Below are 16,386 nucleotides of genomic sequence, written 5' to 3' on the forward strand. Positions count from 1 at the left end.
TTCATATTTGATATATTGAAACGATTTTTTTAGATAATCAACTATGAGTGAAACTAACTCTAGCCAACTAATTAAAAATGGTAAATTTTACCCAACCTCCTCTAAAATAACATGTAAGTTACCCTTCATCATGTGTCAAATTTTAATTGGTCATCATTTTAACCATAGTTAGATTATTTTGTAGTTTATTATTTGAGATGGGTAATGATATAATTTCTTAAAATATCAAAATTATTTTCTAGTTTATTATTTGAGATGGGTAATGATATAATTTCTTAAAATATCAAAACCCCACTTCTGTTAATTGAAACACATTTTCACTCCTCCATTCTTTCCTCATCGTGTAGTTTCGTCCTTCCAAGCATCGTCGTCGTGACAAGAAGCGCCAACGTCGTCGTCATCGTCTCTTAACGACGTCGTTAAATTTTCGTAGTAATTTTACAGTTCTTCCCAATATAACCAGTGCTGACCTTATCGCTATCTCCTATCCTCTCATTCGATCCCTCCTTCTACAGTGGATCACTCTTTATCAACATAATTAATAGTTAGTTTGGTTATTAATTTTTTTATTAACAAAATATATCTTTATTTAATTACATGATTGAACATATATTCGTATGTAAAATATAATATAATAAAATAAATCTATTCAGAGTACTTAAAAATATAATTAAAATCAGGAATATACAAATATAATAATAAAATTTATATTTTAAACAAAGAAACATATCTTTTATCATACATAAATTATTTTAAAAAATAAATAAATAGTTAAAATTAATAACACAAGTTTAAAATGATAAAATCCAACCTTTTTACAAGTATTTTTTATAATATTTTTATTCTTTTAAATTTTAATTTATTAGTACTTTATTATTTACTTAATAATTAAACAAATTATTTTCATGAAAAATTATTTTTGTATTATTTTAAAGAAGAGACCAATATAATAATTTAAAAAATAGCGTAAAAATAATATTTTAAATAAAAAATAGTTAATATTAAAATTTTTAAATGCAAAAATAAATTGTATAGATATTTAAGAGATAAATATAAAATACATGCTTAAAATAAATAAAACGGACAAAAATAATTCTCTATTTCTCAAGACTACTTCTATTTATATGTTTTATTTATTTTAGGCCTGTATTTTATATTTATCTGTTAAATATTTATACAATTTATTTTTGTATTTAAAAATTTTAATATTAAATATTTTTTATTTAAAATATTATTTTTATATTATTTTTAAACTGTTATATTGGTCTCTTTTTTAAACTGTTATATTTGTTTAATCATTAATTAAATAATAAAGTTCTAATAAATTAAAAATTAAAAGCATAAAATATTATAAAAAATACGATAAGAAAGTTAGATTTTGTCATTTTAAATTTTTGTTATTAATTTTAACAATTTATTCAATTTTTTAAAATAATTTATGTAGGATAAAGCATATGTTTACTTGTTTAGAGTACAAATTTTATTATTATATTTATATGTTCATGATTTTAATTATATTTTCAGCACTCTAAATAGATTTATTTTATTATATTATATTTTACATATAAAAATATGTTCTATTATATAATTAAATAAAGATATATTTTTTTAATAAAAAAATTTAATAACCAAATTAACCATTAATTATGTTAATAAGGAATGATTCATAAGAGAAAGAAAAATCGAGTGAGAGAAGACACGAGATAGCAATGACATCGGCGCTAGCTATACTAGGAAGGACGGGAATGTAGTTAAGGAATGATGCACTGGAGAAAGAGAGATTGCGTGAGAATACAGTAGATGACGACGACGTAAATAATAAATTATACCATTACCCATCTTAAATAATAAATTACAAAATAATCCAACTATGGTTAAGATAATGACTAATTAAAATTTGATCCATCATGAAGAGTAACTTACATATTATTTTAGAAGGGGTTAGATAGCATTTACCATTAAAAATAGATCCATTTTAAAAAGTAAAATAAAATAACCTCTATTACCATAATTTTTTTAAATTTCAAAATAAAAAAAAAAAAATTAATTTAGTTAACGTATTTCGTAATTGACTCTCTAGACTTTTTCATATTAAAATGATCTCATTCGTATATACAAGTATTTGTCATATCATTTGTTATAAGTTGTGTGTATACTGTGTAGTTCATAACTTCATAAGATGACTATTTATTTTTCAAAGCTACTAATAAATATTAGGTTAATTAATCAATTTGATCCGAATCGATTATTAGAGAATCAAAATTAACATACATGTACAGTTGATAAAGCTTATCGAGCAAGCTGCATCAAGTTAACCCTAAAGGATAGTTTACATGCACCCTTGTGACCTTACTTGCAAGTGTACAACCAACCAGATTTGAGATGTGCATATATTTCGGGAATTATTATGATCAAAAGGGTTCTTTAAAAGAAGAAAAAAAAAAAAAGAATATAATCGAAGGAAGCTTCCAAGCAATTCGATGAGATCTACGACACGTAATTTCCACTTGCATTGTTCCACAACTATAATTTACTTTTTATTTTTTTTGGTGTACAACTTTAATTTACTTTAATATATATGGTCAAATTTTATCATTTAAATCATCTTCGGAATCGCTAATTTCTAAACACGTAGCTCAACTTCTTTTTCAGTATTTGTTCCGTTTGCCCCACCGTATCGTAAACACCTAAACCATGCAACCCTTCTTCTATTTAGACACATTTTCTAATCAAGGCAATTTGGCAATTAATTATTTATCTACTCACATTAATAAAAATACTCTCTATACTTTCTCATTTTACATATAAAAGTGCACCCATATAGGAAAAAAGAGTTATTATCATGTACGAGTTAAATGTTATAGTTTAATTAAATTTTTATCTAATATTTGATAATTAAAAGAATACAAATTAAAATTGTCAAATATGAAGATATCATTGTATATATGTAAAATGCATAATATAATGTAGCATCTGAATGCCAAAAGGTTTTATATTCCACATATTATATACTGCTACTGCTAGCTGCTGATAATAAAAAATTGCTACATACAAATAAAAACTTAATTATTATGTATTTATATATAAATATATATTATTTAAATTATTTTAATATATATTTTATATTAATAATTAATTTAATAATTGATTTTTAATATCCACTAGCATGATTGTAATATAATATTATAAAACTAAAGTAGAAGAAAAAAGCGAGGTTATTAGCACTATCACTTTCTATATGCTCAACACAAGCAATACTTTTTCCGAACTCCAATTACATACTCGGATCCACTTTTCTTTCTTTTCCTTTTAAAAAGCATTTTAAAGCTTCATCTATATATAAAATCTCTGGTAACAAAAATTAAATTTACCCAAATGCCCATACAAGCTGTATGTGAAAAGTCCAAAAAGCCCTTCAATGTACAATCATTGTGCACAACATCACGCCTCGGTCTCACACACAATGATCATTTCACATAACCGAACACGCATTGGGATTCTCTTCGCTAAAGAACTCGAATGAGTCAGAAGAAGGCTGAGAAGGCATATTATTATAAGAGGGCGTATACGATTCCGATTCGTAAGTATACGGTGGTGGATATGGTGGATGCTGATGAACAACGTGTGCGTACGAATACGGTTGCGGAGGCGCATAATACGATGCACTACCGTATCTGCTGGAGCTCGGATACGCTGTGTGATAACTCACCGTATAAACAGGAGGATTAGGAGGAGGAGGAGCATAGTAATGCGGTGGATATTGATGGTACGAACGATGACGTGGTGGACTCTCATTGGCTGGACCTGCAACCTGAGGAGGAACAGGTTCTGGACCATGACCATGACCATGACAATGGCCTTGACCGTGTGGCTGGCTACCGGAACCGCTGGTGACAGGAGCTTCGCCAGTGGCATTTTCGTTGTTGTTGATATTATTCCCTTTGCTTTTCTTTTTCTTTTTTTTAGCACCGCCACTTTTCTCTATCCCTGACGCTTCGCATTCGTCGGAAACTTGAACCGCCACGCTCACCTTTTTCTCTGTCACCGGTGGTGGCGGGTTACCGGCTGGTAACACCACCGTTTGCTTTACCTCGTGCTTTGGCTCCTGGATCTGTACACCGCCTTTGCCGGTTGCACATCCTTCGTTAACGTTCTTCTTCTTCGCAGCGTTGTAGTTATTATCTTCGACCCTGTTCTTAGTAGGCGCATCTTGAACGACGACTTTAACAACGGTTTCCTTGTCGTTTTGCTCGCTTTGGTGTTTGCTGCTGCTTTCTCCGCTGGTTTCTGCGACGTCGTCGTTTTCGTCCTCTTTGTTTTCTGCTGGCTTGACCTTCTTTTTCTTCTTCTTGTTGGAATCTGATGGCGGTGGCGGTGACGGTTGTGGCCATAACTCGGCGTGTTTTCCTGTCTTGTTGATCAGTTTCATAATCAAGATGTCACTGTCTACGTTCCCCGTTACCACCACCTTTTGTTGCCTCAAATCAACGTCTATGGTGTCAACACCTGAATTTTAGATCAGAAGATGAGTATGTAAATAACTATGATAGTTAAATAATTGAAATGAGAATAGAAGCTAGAATATAGGGTATATGATGCAAATTAACATGCAAGGAGAACAATGGAAGATCGTAATAATTACCGTGTATACTCTGTAGAATTTTCTTCACCTTCTTTTTGCAGCCTTCGCAGTGAATGGATACTTTCAACACACAAGTCTGGGTTAAAAGCACAACGAACAAGCTCAGAATCCATTATTGGAGACCAAATAATTAAGTGTTTGATAAAACATCAATAATGAATAAACTGAGGAACAATGATTTTTTACCTTAGCCATGGGAGATGCTGCCTCTTCTCCAACTTCTTTAGCTTCTGCCACTCTTGTATCTGGTGCCGCCATCCCTTATACTTAGAAGAAGAAGAAGAGGAATGTTCCAGACTCCAGAGAAAAAGACGAAGGTGGTAGAGGTACTTTGAAACTGATGGCAGTGCATAAAAAGCTTTACTAACAACTAAGGCTTGAAGAGAGTTGCAAATTAAATAATTTATATAATTTAAAGACGCCGAATGAAAAAGCACGGCTTTCATAAAAAGAAAAAGAAGGACATTGTGAAAAAGGAAAAGAAGAAAAAAGAAGTAGAATACTGTGTGGGGCTTGAACGGCATGGTCTAATAATAGTGGCAATAGTCATTAAATACTTAAAAGAAAAATGTTATCTCACCCATACTTTCTCTTTATTTTTATCTTATATTTAAATTAATATTAACTAATTTTTTATTATAAAATTATTTTTTAATTTTTTAAAAAAATAAACTTTATAATTTAAATTTTAAAAGAAAAAATAATTTTAAAAAGACTTGACTAATATTAACTAAAAAAATTACATCCTAGTAGAACTCTTTTGAAATGCTTTTAGGTCAAATTTCTAAAATATTACATTCTAAGAGTAAGAAGCATAAATAATTAAACATATATTTTTAAAATTTATTCCCATTTTCAAATTGCAAATTATTATATATATATAATAATCATTTTATTTAATTTGAAATTAATCATTTATAATTTAATATAAAACTAATTGATTTAACCACATGTTTTATAATTCATTTTAAAAATAAACTTATTTTACTGTATTATACATTATTAATTTTATATTTAAAAAATCCTAAATATATATACTCATATTTATTATAGTAACATATTTTTTGCAGATTCAGTTAGAACCATTTTTTTATGTAACATATTTTGTTTTGCGTTTCTGTCCCATTTGTTTATTAAAATAAAATAAAATAAAACAAAGACTGACTACAGACTATATAATAATAAGTTCTTAACTCATGAAAATAATTATAATGAAAGAAATAATAAAGATTTCAATAAATGGTAACATATATTATTCACAAGATTTTAAATTTAAATAGGATCAGTATTCATCATAAAAACATAAAGAAGCATAAAATAAATTAGACCTATATATATATATATAGGGAAGTTCTATGGTGGCATTGGTTTTGGTGACTAAGTGTGGCATAAGTTTGACCAACAAATAAAACATTGACATATAGCAAAAAATTAAATCTAAAATAAAAATGATTCTCTTTCTTGTAATTTTTTATAATTATTTTTATCAAAATAATTTCTTATAATTATTTTTATAATTATAAAAAATAATTTTAAAAAAATAACACCAAAATAATTTTATAATTATATTTATAATTATTATTTTATTATTATTTTATTTATTTTTAAAAAATAATTTTTATAATTATTTCTATTTTTTAATTATTTTTAGTAATTTCTAAAAATAACACCAAAATTATTTTTTAATTATTTTTATTATTATTTTTATTTCTAAAAAATAATTTTTTATAATTATTTTTTTATAATTTCAAAAAACTAACACCAAAATGATATTCTCCCTCTTGGTGTTAGTTTAAAAATAATCATAAAAAATTATAAGAGAAAAAATATTATTTTAGTTTTAATTTTCCAAAATTACAAAAAAAATAATTATAAAAAAATTTATTTTGATAAAAAATAATAATAAAAATACTTAAAAAATAATTTTGGTATTATTTTTAGAAATTATTAAAAAAATAATAATAAAAATAATTATAAAATAAAAATAATTATAAAAAAATCATTTTAGTAAAAATAATAATAAAAATAATTATAAGAAATTATTTTTTAAAAATAAAAATAATAATAAAATAATAATTAAAAATATAATTAAAAAATATTTTAATATTTTTTAAATTATTTTTATAATTACAAAAAAAATATAAGAAATTATTTTGATAAAAGTAATTATAAAAAATTATAAGAAAGAGAGAATCATTTTAGTTTTAAATTTAATTTTTTTTGTCATGTGTCAATATTTTATTTGTTGGTCAAACTTATGCCACCCTTAGCCACCAAAACCAATGCCACCATAGAACTTCCCATATATATATATAAGTTTTTTTGCTTTACAAATTGATACAAATTGGCCCAAATCCAACAAAAACAACCCTTACATTAATATGCGTGTAAACACGCGCTCACTCAACCGTTTCAACAGCGAGCTCAGATTATGAAAGACGCATTTTCTTCTTTCTCGATCAAAACCCTAACCCTAAAAATTCAAACGATGCTCGAAATCTCTCAAAATTTGTCAAAATCGCTGCGAAAACACAAGGAGATCTACAAGAAAACTTCAAAATCTCCATCAAAAGACATAAAAACAGAAGACGAAAGATTATTCAAGGTAGTCTTTCACTAATTGTCTAGTTTTTTCACTTTTCTCTTTCTTATTTCGAACGTGAAACACTAGATAGTCGTATTTCTATTTATTAAGTAGATTCATTGTGTATTCTTGGTTTAAAATACATATTACTGTTCTCATCATACTGTTCAATCAGTGATAACTGTTTTACGTACTGTTTCGCGTATAGTTTAACGTATATTTTCATGTGTTTTTGTGCATGTTTGAAACTGAGTTGTATAAATAGAAACTTTCGTTGTATTTCAAGTAAATTCAACTGTAACTGGTGCTGTTATTCTTGAATATTGTTCTTGTGCTTCTGGTATTTTTTTATGCATGTTTGGTTGATTTCAATATCATTTTGAACTCATACTATGTCATGTAATCTAAAAAATAATAAAGGTGTATATGGTTGGTATTTTGGTGTATATCAAGTGAATTCGACTGTAACTGGTGCTGTTGTCCTATCCCTTGTATAACCAGAAATAGAATATTATCCTTGTGCATCTGGTGTCATTTTATTTATGTTTGGTTGACTTGAATATCATTTTGAACTCATATTATGTCATGCAATCTAAGAATTACTAGAGGTGTATGACGTTAGGATTTTCGCTAGTAAAGAATTTTATAAAAATAGTCGCGTTGTAGATATAGATTCTAAACCAACAGAAATCCCTTCGTACAAACGTTTTGGTTATCACAAGTAACAAACCCCTAAATAAGTTGATAACCGAAGTATTTAAACATCGGGTCGTCTTCTCAAGGAACTGCAGGGAAGTATGTTCTTATTATTGGTTATGAAGATTGTAAATCAGGGTTGTGAAGATGAGGAACAAGTAATTTAAATTGCAATTAAAATAAGTAAAAGACTGTAAAATAAATAAATGACTGTAAAACACACTTTTGGCAAGGTATAAGAAATTGGAAGTCTTGTCCTAGTTATCCTTATCAATGATGATGAAAATTGAATCTTGATTCCACTTAGTTAACCTTTGCTAGAGCAAGGGAAGGTCAAGTGACTAATTAGTTTGATACTCAAATCCTAGTTAATCCCTAAGGAAAGATTGGGATTATTGAAGTTTAATTCAATTAGCAAAGATAACGGTTATCAATCACGTTGAGTCTGATAACTCTTGAGTTACTAATTTCTTAACCAAGACTAAAAGGGAAAAAGTAAATCTATTGGAATAAAAATGTCTTCAGATTGGGAATAACAATAATGTAAATAAAAGAAAGTAATCATAAACTGAAATACCTCAAATAACATTAATCAAAAGAATAATCTGTAACATAGAAGAATTCATAAGTTAAATTGAGAAAGTAAATAAAAAGGAATGTTGAACCTGATAAAAAGAGATAATCCTGAAAGTAAAAGAAATCCTAATTCTAAATCCTAAAAGAGAGAGGAGAGAACCTCTCCCTCTAAACTACATCTAATTCATGAATACTAACTAATTGGAGACTCTCCTTTGAATGGATGCATCCCCCACTTCATAACCTCTGATCTGTGCCTTCTGGACTTGGATTTGGGTCAAAAAAGGCTTCAGAAATCGCTGGGAGCGTTTTCTATAATTTCTGGTGCGTGGCCTCTGTCACGGTTCGCGTGGGTCACGCGGTCGCGTCATTTGGAGTTTTCCTTGCCACACGGTCGCTTCAATCATGCGTCCGCGTCATATGTGTTTCGCTCAAGGCGCGCGATCGCGTCAATCACGCGGTCGCGTCACTACCATTTCGTGCTGGTATGCGACCGTGTCGCCCATGCGATCGCGTCACTGTCAGTTTCTTCAAAAACTCCGTTTTATGATTTTCTTCCAATTTTGTATGTTTCATTTCCATCCTTTAAGTCATTCCTGCCTTAGAAGATCTGAAACTACTCAACACACGAATCACGGCATCGAATGGAAGTAAAGGGCAATTAAAATAATTACTTTTAAAGCATAGAAAACATGTTTTTCACATACATCACATAATAAGGAAGGGAAAGTAAAACCATGCAATTAACATGAATAAGTGAGTGAAGGATTGAATAAATCACTTAAATTTGGCACAAAATATATCATAAAATATGGGTTTATCAACCTCCCCACACTTAAACAATAGCATGTCCTCATGCTAAATCCAAGATAAAGAGTAAGGTAAGGTTGAAGTGGTGGAATCTCATGCAATGCAATCTATTCTAAATGCAACTACCTAAATGAATCATGCAATTCTAATTTTTATTCACTTGTATATAAAACTTACATGTAGTCAAATTAATTCACATTCGCAAGGAATCATATATGCATAGCCAAACCTTAGATAATGATAAAGCACTTTTACAATTAAGATGGGAAAGAAGAATATTTTACAAACTTGCAAGACAATTAGAAATTTAAGTAGAGATATATGTTGATGAGCTATTGAACCCTCACTGGATTTTGTGTTTACTCTCTAGTCACTCAGTGTTTATTGGGTTAATCACTCTATTCTTCTTTTTATTCTTACTTTCTATAACTTTGTTCTTCATCTAACCAATCAACAATTATAGAATATAGGCATACAAAAATCATGAGGTCTTTAATTAAGGTTGTAATGGGGCCAAGGTAAAGGTAAGGGTATATGTATAAGACTAAGTGAGCTAATTAAGTGAATCCTTGATTAGTCTAAGATCTCACCTAACATACATATTTTTGTAAAGCAAAACTTCTTTACCTATTTTCCCATATTTTTCTCACTTTTTATGTTACATGCTCATATTTTAATTTTTATTTATTTTTATCCCATGTGCATTGCTTTATTTTGTATTTGGGGAATTCTTTTGTATCCCCTTTATTTAAATACTGAAATATATATATATATATATATATATATATATATATATATATATATATATTTTTTTTTAATGCACATGGTAATTAAATTATTTTGATTTCACATGAGCATGCTTCCCAAAACTTTTATTTTGAATTATTTTATTCTTTTTAACTTTCTACCCTTTGTTTTTATCATCCATGTTCCCAATAGGTTTCCCTACTTACACAACACACAATTTCTATCTTAAGCTAACCAAGGATTCAACTTGGGATTTTATTTTTTTTTTCTGCTTAAGGCTAGTAATGTGGTTATAAAACAAGAGGGGTTTTAAAGGCTCAAGGGGGCTAACGAGGGTGATGTAAAAGGTAGGCTAATTTGGGAATAGTGAGCTAAAGTCAAACAATGGCCTCAATCACTTTCTTAGTATGTATCTATATTCTACAATCGGACATATAGATTAAAACAAAGTAAAGAACACCAGAATAAATAAGAAGGGCGGAACACACAGGAATAAAATATCATGGTTTAAATATAACCATGCAATTAAGCTCAAAACTCACAGGCTGTGTGTTCTCTAACTCAAAAATCATATATCAGTTATATATGTCAAGCAAGTAAAAATTAAGAGTTCCCATTATTCTCAATGTAAATCTTAAGGCGGCCTTAAAGTTCTAGTGTTTCTCCTTGATGAAATGTTGTTAACTAACTAACATGTAATACTATATATATAAGGTGTGGGTTGTTTTTATTCTGTTAAAGTCTCTAGTTTACTTCCTTTTTATATTTAAACTAAGTTATCTTATGCTAAAAAGGGTAAACTATACTAATCAATCCACATTTTCTATAACTAATAAGTTAGAATTGCAACTAAACTAAATGGCTAAAATATGAACTAAAGTACAAAATGCAGAAATAGAGTAAAAATACATGAAAATGGCAATGTATAAGTACTGAGAAAATAGAAATAAAAATAAAAGAGAAAAATACAGAAAAGTAGCAAAATAAAGTAAAAGAGTCTGTAGTGGTTCACCAAAAAATACGCCAGAGATGGCGACCTCCCCACACTTAAAATGAAGCATCGTCCCTGATGCTCACTCAAGCAGGGTGTGAAGGGGTGTCATCACTGGAAGGATGGGTAGCCGAAGTCTCTGTGGTGGTGGGCTGAGGATCAGCCTGCTGCAGAGGAGGTGCTGACTGAATAGGGACCTCGGGGTCTGCAGCCTGAATCTGATGTGGGGACTCCTGCTGGGGCGCAGCCTGCTCCGTGCCTGCCTGCGCAGCCTCTCTCTGTGGATGGGTCTCCGCCTCGTGGTCATCCGCATCCTCCTCAAATGGCTCTGATGGGGTGTGATAAACCACTATTTTATGGTTTATCTTGTGCTCAATTGAGTGGATTTTATCAACTCTTTACCCACTTATTCATACTATTTGCATGGTTTTACATTTGCCTTCCTAATTATGTGCTTTGATTGAAAACATGCTTCTTTGGACTTATAATTGCTAATATTAATCCTCTCTTATTACCATTAGATGCCTTGATATATGTGTTGAGTGATTTCAGATATTATAGGGCAGGAATGACTCAGAGGATAGAAAGGAAGCATGCAAAAGTGGAAGGAATACAAGAAGTTGAAGAAGTTGCTAAGCTGTCCAGCCTGACCTCTCTGCACTCAAACGGCTATAACTTGAGCTACAGAGGTCCAAATGACGCGGTTCTAGTTGCGTTGGAAAGCTAACATCCGGGGCTTCGATTTGATATATAATACGTTATAGTTCTTCTGACGCTAGGCGACGCGATCGCGTGATCCATGCGGCTGCGTCGCAGTGACAGAAATCCAGCGTGGCAAAATTCGAAACCAGCGAATTCTGGACTGTTTATCACCCAATTTGCAGCCCAGAAAACACAGATTAGAGGCTATAAAGTGAGGGACTGCATCCATTCATAGGGGGGGCTCTCACATTCATAATTTTAGGAGTAGATGTAGCTTTTAGAGAGTTCTCTCCTCTCTCTTAGGATTAGGATTCAGGATTTCTCTTAGTTTTAGAGTGACTCTCAAATCCAGGTTTAATATTCCTTTTACTTTATATTCCTCTTTTTACTTTCAGATGTTTCAATGCTTGTATTAGATATGTTGCCCAATTGGCTTATGAACTTTTCATGTTAAGATCTGCATATTTTATTTAATATTACTTGAGGTATTTCAGATTTAAGATTGCTTTGCTCTGTTTAAGATTGCTTTCAATTTAACTTACACATTTTCTTCCTTTTGGCTTTGGTTAAATAATTGGTAACTCTTGAGTTATCAAACTCATTGTTGATTAAGAATTGGAATTCTTCAAGAATTAATTCATCCACTTAACTTACCTTCATAGTTAGAGGTTAATAAAGTGGGAGAAAAATCCAATTCTCATTACAATTGATAAGGATAACTGGGATAGGACCTCCAGTCTTCATACCTTGCCAAAAGCTTATTTTACATTTATTTATTTATTTATTTTACTTGTCATTTAAATATACCTGTGCACATTGCCCAAGCTCCAAATTTCTCAAACCCCCAAATTTACAATCTCCATAACCAATAATTAGAACATACTTCCCTGCAATTCCTTGAGAAGACGACCCGAGGTTTGAATACTCGGTTATCAATTTTAAAGGGGTTTGTTACTTGTGACAACCAAAACGTTTGTACGAAGGAATTTTTGCCGGCTTAGAAACTATATCTACAACGCAACCGTTTCTATGAATTTCTTTACTGGTAGAAATCCTAACGTCAAAATGGCGCCGTTGCCGGAGAATTGCAAACGTGTGCCTTATTATTGGTTATTGTAAATATTTTTTTTATTTTTGCTTGTTTATTTATTTTTATTTTTGTTTTTTCATAAATTAAGAGGTTATTGGTTTTTATTACAAAATTTTTCAAAAATTTGTTCTTAGCGTTCATCTTGATCTTCGAGTTGTTCTTCGTGTTCATCTTGACCTTCAAGCTGTTCTTAGTTGTTTTCTTCGTTTTGATCTAAAAATTTGAAATTTGGTGTCATTTTATTGTTTTTCTCTTTAAAAATATTTTTTAATCAATTTTTTTCGAAAAAAAAAATTTCAGATTTTTATTTTTAAAATTTTTATCTTATCTTATCTTATTTCAAAAATCAAATTTCAAAATTCAAATTTAAAAATTTTCAAAATTTAAATTTAAAAATTTTCAAATTTCAAATTTCAAAATTCAAAATTTAAATAACCTTTTAATTTAAATTTATTTTTTTATTTTTATTTTTAATTTTTTATTTCTATTTACTACTATGAACTCTCACCCCTTTGACTATGAGTCTGGTTACAATAATGTTGCAGGAAGAAGAAATTACAATGAGAACAGGCATCAAAGTTAGAACAATCAAAGATGGGAGGAGCCACAAGGACTTAATCAATCCTCATGGCAACAACCACCTCCAATGGACTATCAACAACCACCACCATATGCCTATGAACCCTTTCCTCAACATAACTTTGGACCACCAAACTCACAAGCCCCTTTCCACCACTCACCTCCATATGACCCTAACCCTCATCCACCATACCAACCACCTTATGAGCCAAATGAACCCTCCTATCCACTCCCAACCTCCATGGAGAAAGCACTTGCCGATCTAAACTCTACTATACAAGCTCTCTTCACCCAAATTAGACCACCAATTACCTTCAACAATCAACCCTCAAGCTCTACTGCACTTCCTTGTCAACCACAGAATAATCTCTCCATCCCATCACCACCATCCATGGAAGAGCACCCACATCCATCAATCCAAGAGCAAGATGATCCCAATTATGCTATTAATATGGAACAGGAAAGAAAGAATCATCTTCGCGAATCCATACTTCATAAAGAGCTAGAGGAGGCCCTACGGGTAAGGGTAGGAGAGACCCTTGAAGATGAAAGAATAGTTGAAAGGAGTTGTCATAGAAAGAAAAACATCAAGGATGAGTACGATTTTATACTTAAACAACTGAACAAAGCAGCAATTATTAAAAAGGAAGAAGTGGTTGCAGACTTAAGAGATGCTGTACCTCCATTGGAAAGTCCAGTCACAGAGCCTCCTTCCACGGTGTTTGATGTTGATGTTGAGAAGAGCGTACAACCTCCAAGGAAGATCATGGTTGAAGATTTTGTAGAGGTTGATCAAGAGGTAGAAGATGTCAAAGAAGAGCACAAGGGAGTGGAGCTTGAAATTACCTTTCCAAACTTGTTAGAGACCCCTCCCCCTAAGTTGCCATCATCCTTCACAACATTCAAGTGGGTAAAATTCATATCCCATAGCTTTCTAATCCCACTTGAATATGGGCTACTGGAGACGGATGGTCAACTTAGAGCTCTTTGTAGCATTAAGAGTAAGAGGAAGATGGTCAGTGGTAAGAATTGTCAAGCAAGATTCATTATGGTTGGAAGCTTTAAATTTAAACGCAAAAGTTGGTGTAGAGCTCAATTGAATGGGTCTAGGAAGCTGTTTGGTAGCTGCAGTGAGAATTCAAATTACTTATCACCCGGCTGGAAAAATACAAACCCCGACAAAGATGGGTGTAAAAGCAAGATTTGAGATCCTGGAATCTGTTCTGACATCCAGCACCCCGGGAGCCTAAGAATTTTTTTAAACTGCTCAAGGGTTTTACATGCCTAGTTTGGGACCCCGGAGGTTACTGGAATCACAAACACTGGTGGAGATTCCTGGATGAGTTCAAGCATAAGCCACCATAACAGGAAGCTCATCAAATGTCCAACTTAAGGACTTTAACTAAAAGTGCTAGGTGGGAGACAACCCACCATGGTATGATCGTCCTTTTTCATTTTTATTTAGTTTTATTTGTTTTTGAATTTTATTTTATTTTGTTATATTGAACCTAGAGTTTTGCATCACATTCATATTAACACTGCATTCTGCATTTTTCAAAAAAAAAAAAAAAGCGAGCACGCGACGCGACCGCATCAGCGACGCGTCCGCGTCGCAAGGAGATGGGAGACAATATTAATATGAACAGAGAGTTTCGCAGGAGCAGCGCTGGAGGCGTGCCAATGGCACAAATCACCACACGCGACCGCATTGCCGACGCGTCCGCGTCCCATGGGAACTTTGGCCTCCCACGCGACCGCGTCACCCACGCGGCCGCGTGCCCTGAAAATCAACGTAAAAAGAGTGCTTGGCCGAAAGTTGTGCTGGACTCGTGCTGGAAGCCCAAGCCTGCCACGCAAACGCATCACCCACGCGTCCGCGTCATATTGAAGATAAGGCCATTCACGCGATCGCGTCACCCAGATTTTTGGCAAAAGAGTTTTGAACAGAGAGTTGTGCGACCGCGAGGCTGCACTCGCGCCACTAGCACAAATCGAGTCACGCGATCGCGTGCCCCACGCGTCCGCGTTGCCTAACCTTATTGCGCACCATGCGACCGCGTCACCCACGCGACCGCGTCGCCAGCGTCGCACAACCTATCCAGATTAGTGCCAATTTTCTTATCTTTTCTTCTCCGAATCCTTATTCTTCTTATCTTTTCTTATTTCTTTCTTCTTCCTTTCTTATTTTCTTTCACCTCCATTTTATTTTACTTAATTTATTTGCATATTTCATTCATTGCATCTTAATTTTGTGCATATTTTTATTTTCTTTTCTAAAATTTATTATTTTACCATTGGTGTTCAAATGTTCTTATTCAACCGTTATTTCTTTTCTGGTATTATCTTGGTGCTTATGACTTGTTTTATTCTGGTTAGGTAATATTATTTAAATCAATGCCAATCTTTTATACCTGTATTAATTTTGTATTGATTTTTTAATTTATATTATCTTTCCTTCCTCACTCTTTTCCCTATTGTTGCAAATTTTGCACCATTGGTATGCCATGGCTTCTATTGTTTTCTCACTTACATGTTGAAGCTTCCATGTAAATGAGACCCTTATCATTTGGCATTAACCAACCCATATTTTATTTGCTTTCTATCTTTGCTTTGGGTTACTTTTCTTCCCTTTTTCTTTCAGGATGGCCACCAGGAAGAGAACCGGAAGACGTTTACATGGGAGAGACAAACAAGTTCCTACGCACATTCCTTGATGAGAAAAGCATCAGTTGAAACAACCCGTCCACCTGCACATCTCAGCATGCACCGAGGACGGTGTAATCTTTAAGTGTGGGGAGGTCGATACCGATCTCCATGGGTTAGTACTTTCTTGTCTCAAACACCAATGTTTAAATTTTCTTCGTAGATTAGTTGTTGCATTTGCATGTTTGTTTGATTTTTGCATATTTTACCACTTGGTTGAAGTAATATTTTCTTTTTCAAGAAAATTTTTAGAGAATTTCACTAAT

The 16,386-nt window shown here is 31.8% G+C and overlaps 1 protein-coding gene across 1 annotated transcript; it reads right to left on the minus strand.

The window, feature by feature from the left end:
- Positions 1-3,215: 3,215 nt before the first annotated feature.
- LOC107619172 (uncharacterized) lies at positions 3,216-5,170 on the minus strand. Its single transcript, XM_016321411.3, has 3 exons — positions 4,829-5,170; positions 4,643-4,718; positions 3,216-4,506 (listed from the first exon to the last, which is right to left on the minus strand). The coding sequence occupies exons 1-3, from the start codon at positions 4,898-4,900 to the stop codon at positions 3,473-3,475; spliced, it is 1,182 nt and encodes a 393-aa protein (XP_016176897.1). The 5' UTR covers positions 4,901-5,170; the 3' UTR covers positions 3,216-3,472.
- Between the last annotated feature and the right edge of the window lie 11,216 nt (positions 5,171-16,386).

This window comes from Arachis ipaensis, chromosome B9 (genome assembly GCF_059453495.1).
Source record: "Arachis ipaensis isolate K30076 ecotype BB chromosome B9, ASM5945349v1, whole genome shotgun sequence".
Taxonomy (NCBI): domain Eukaryota; kingdom Viridiplantae; phylum Streptophyta; class Magnoliopsida; order Fabales; family Fabaceae; genus Arachis; species Arachis ipaensis.

Coding starts and splice junctions, on each gene's coding strand:
- LOC107619172 (XM_016321411.3), bottom strand. CDS start 4,900: ATGGCGGCACCAGATACAAGAGTGGCAGAAGCTAAAGAAGTTGGAGAA. Junction 4,719..4,828: donor CAGCATCTCCCATGGCTAAG/GTAAAAAATCAT, acceptor CTTTTAACCCAG/ACTTGTGTGTTGAAAGTATC. Junction 4,507..4,642: donor AATTCTACAGAGTATACACG/GTAATTATTACG, acceptor TCTAAAATTCAG/GTGTTGACACCATAGACGTT.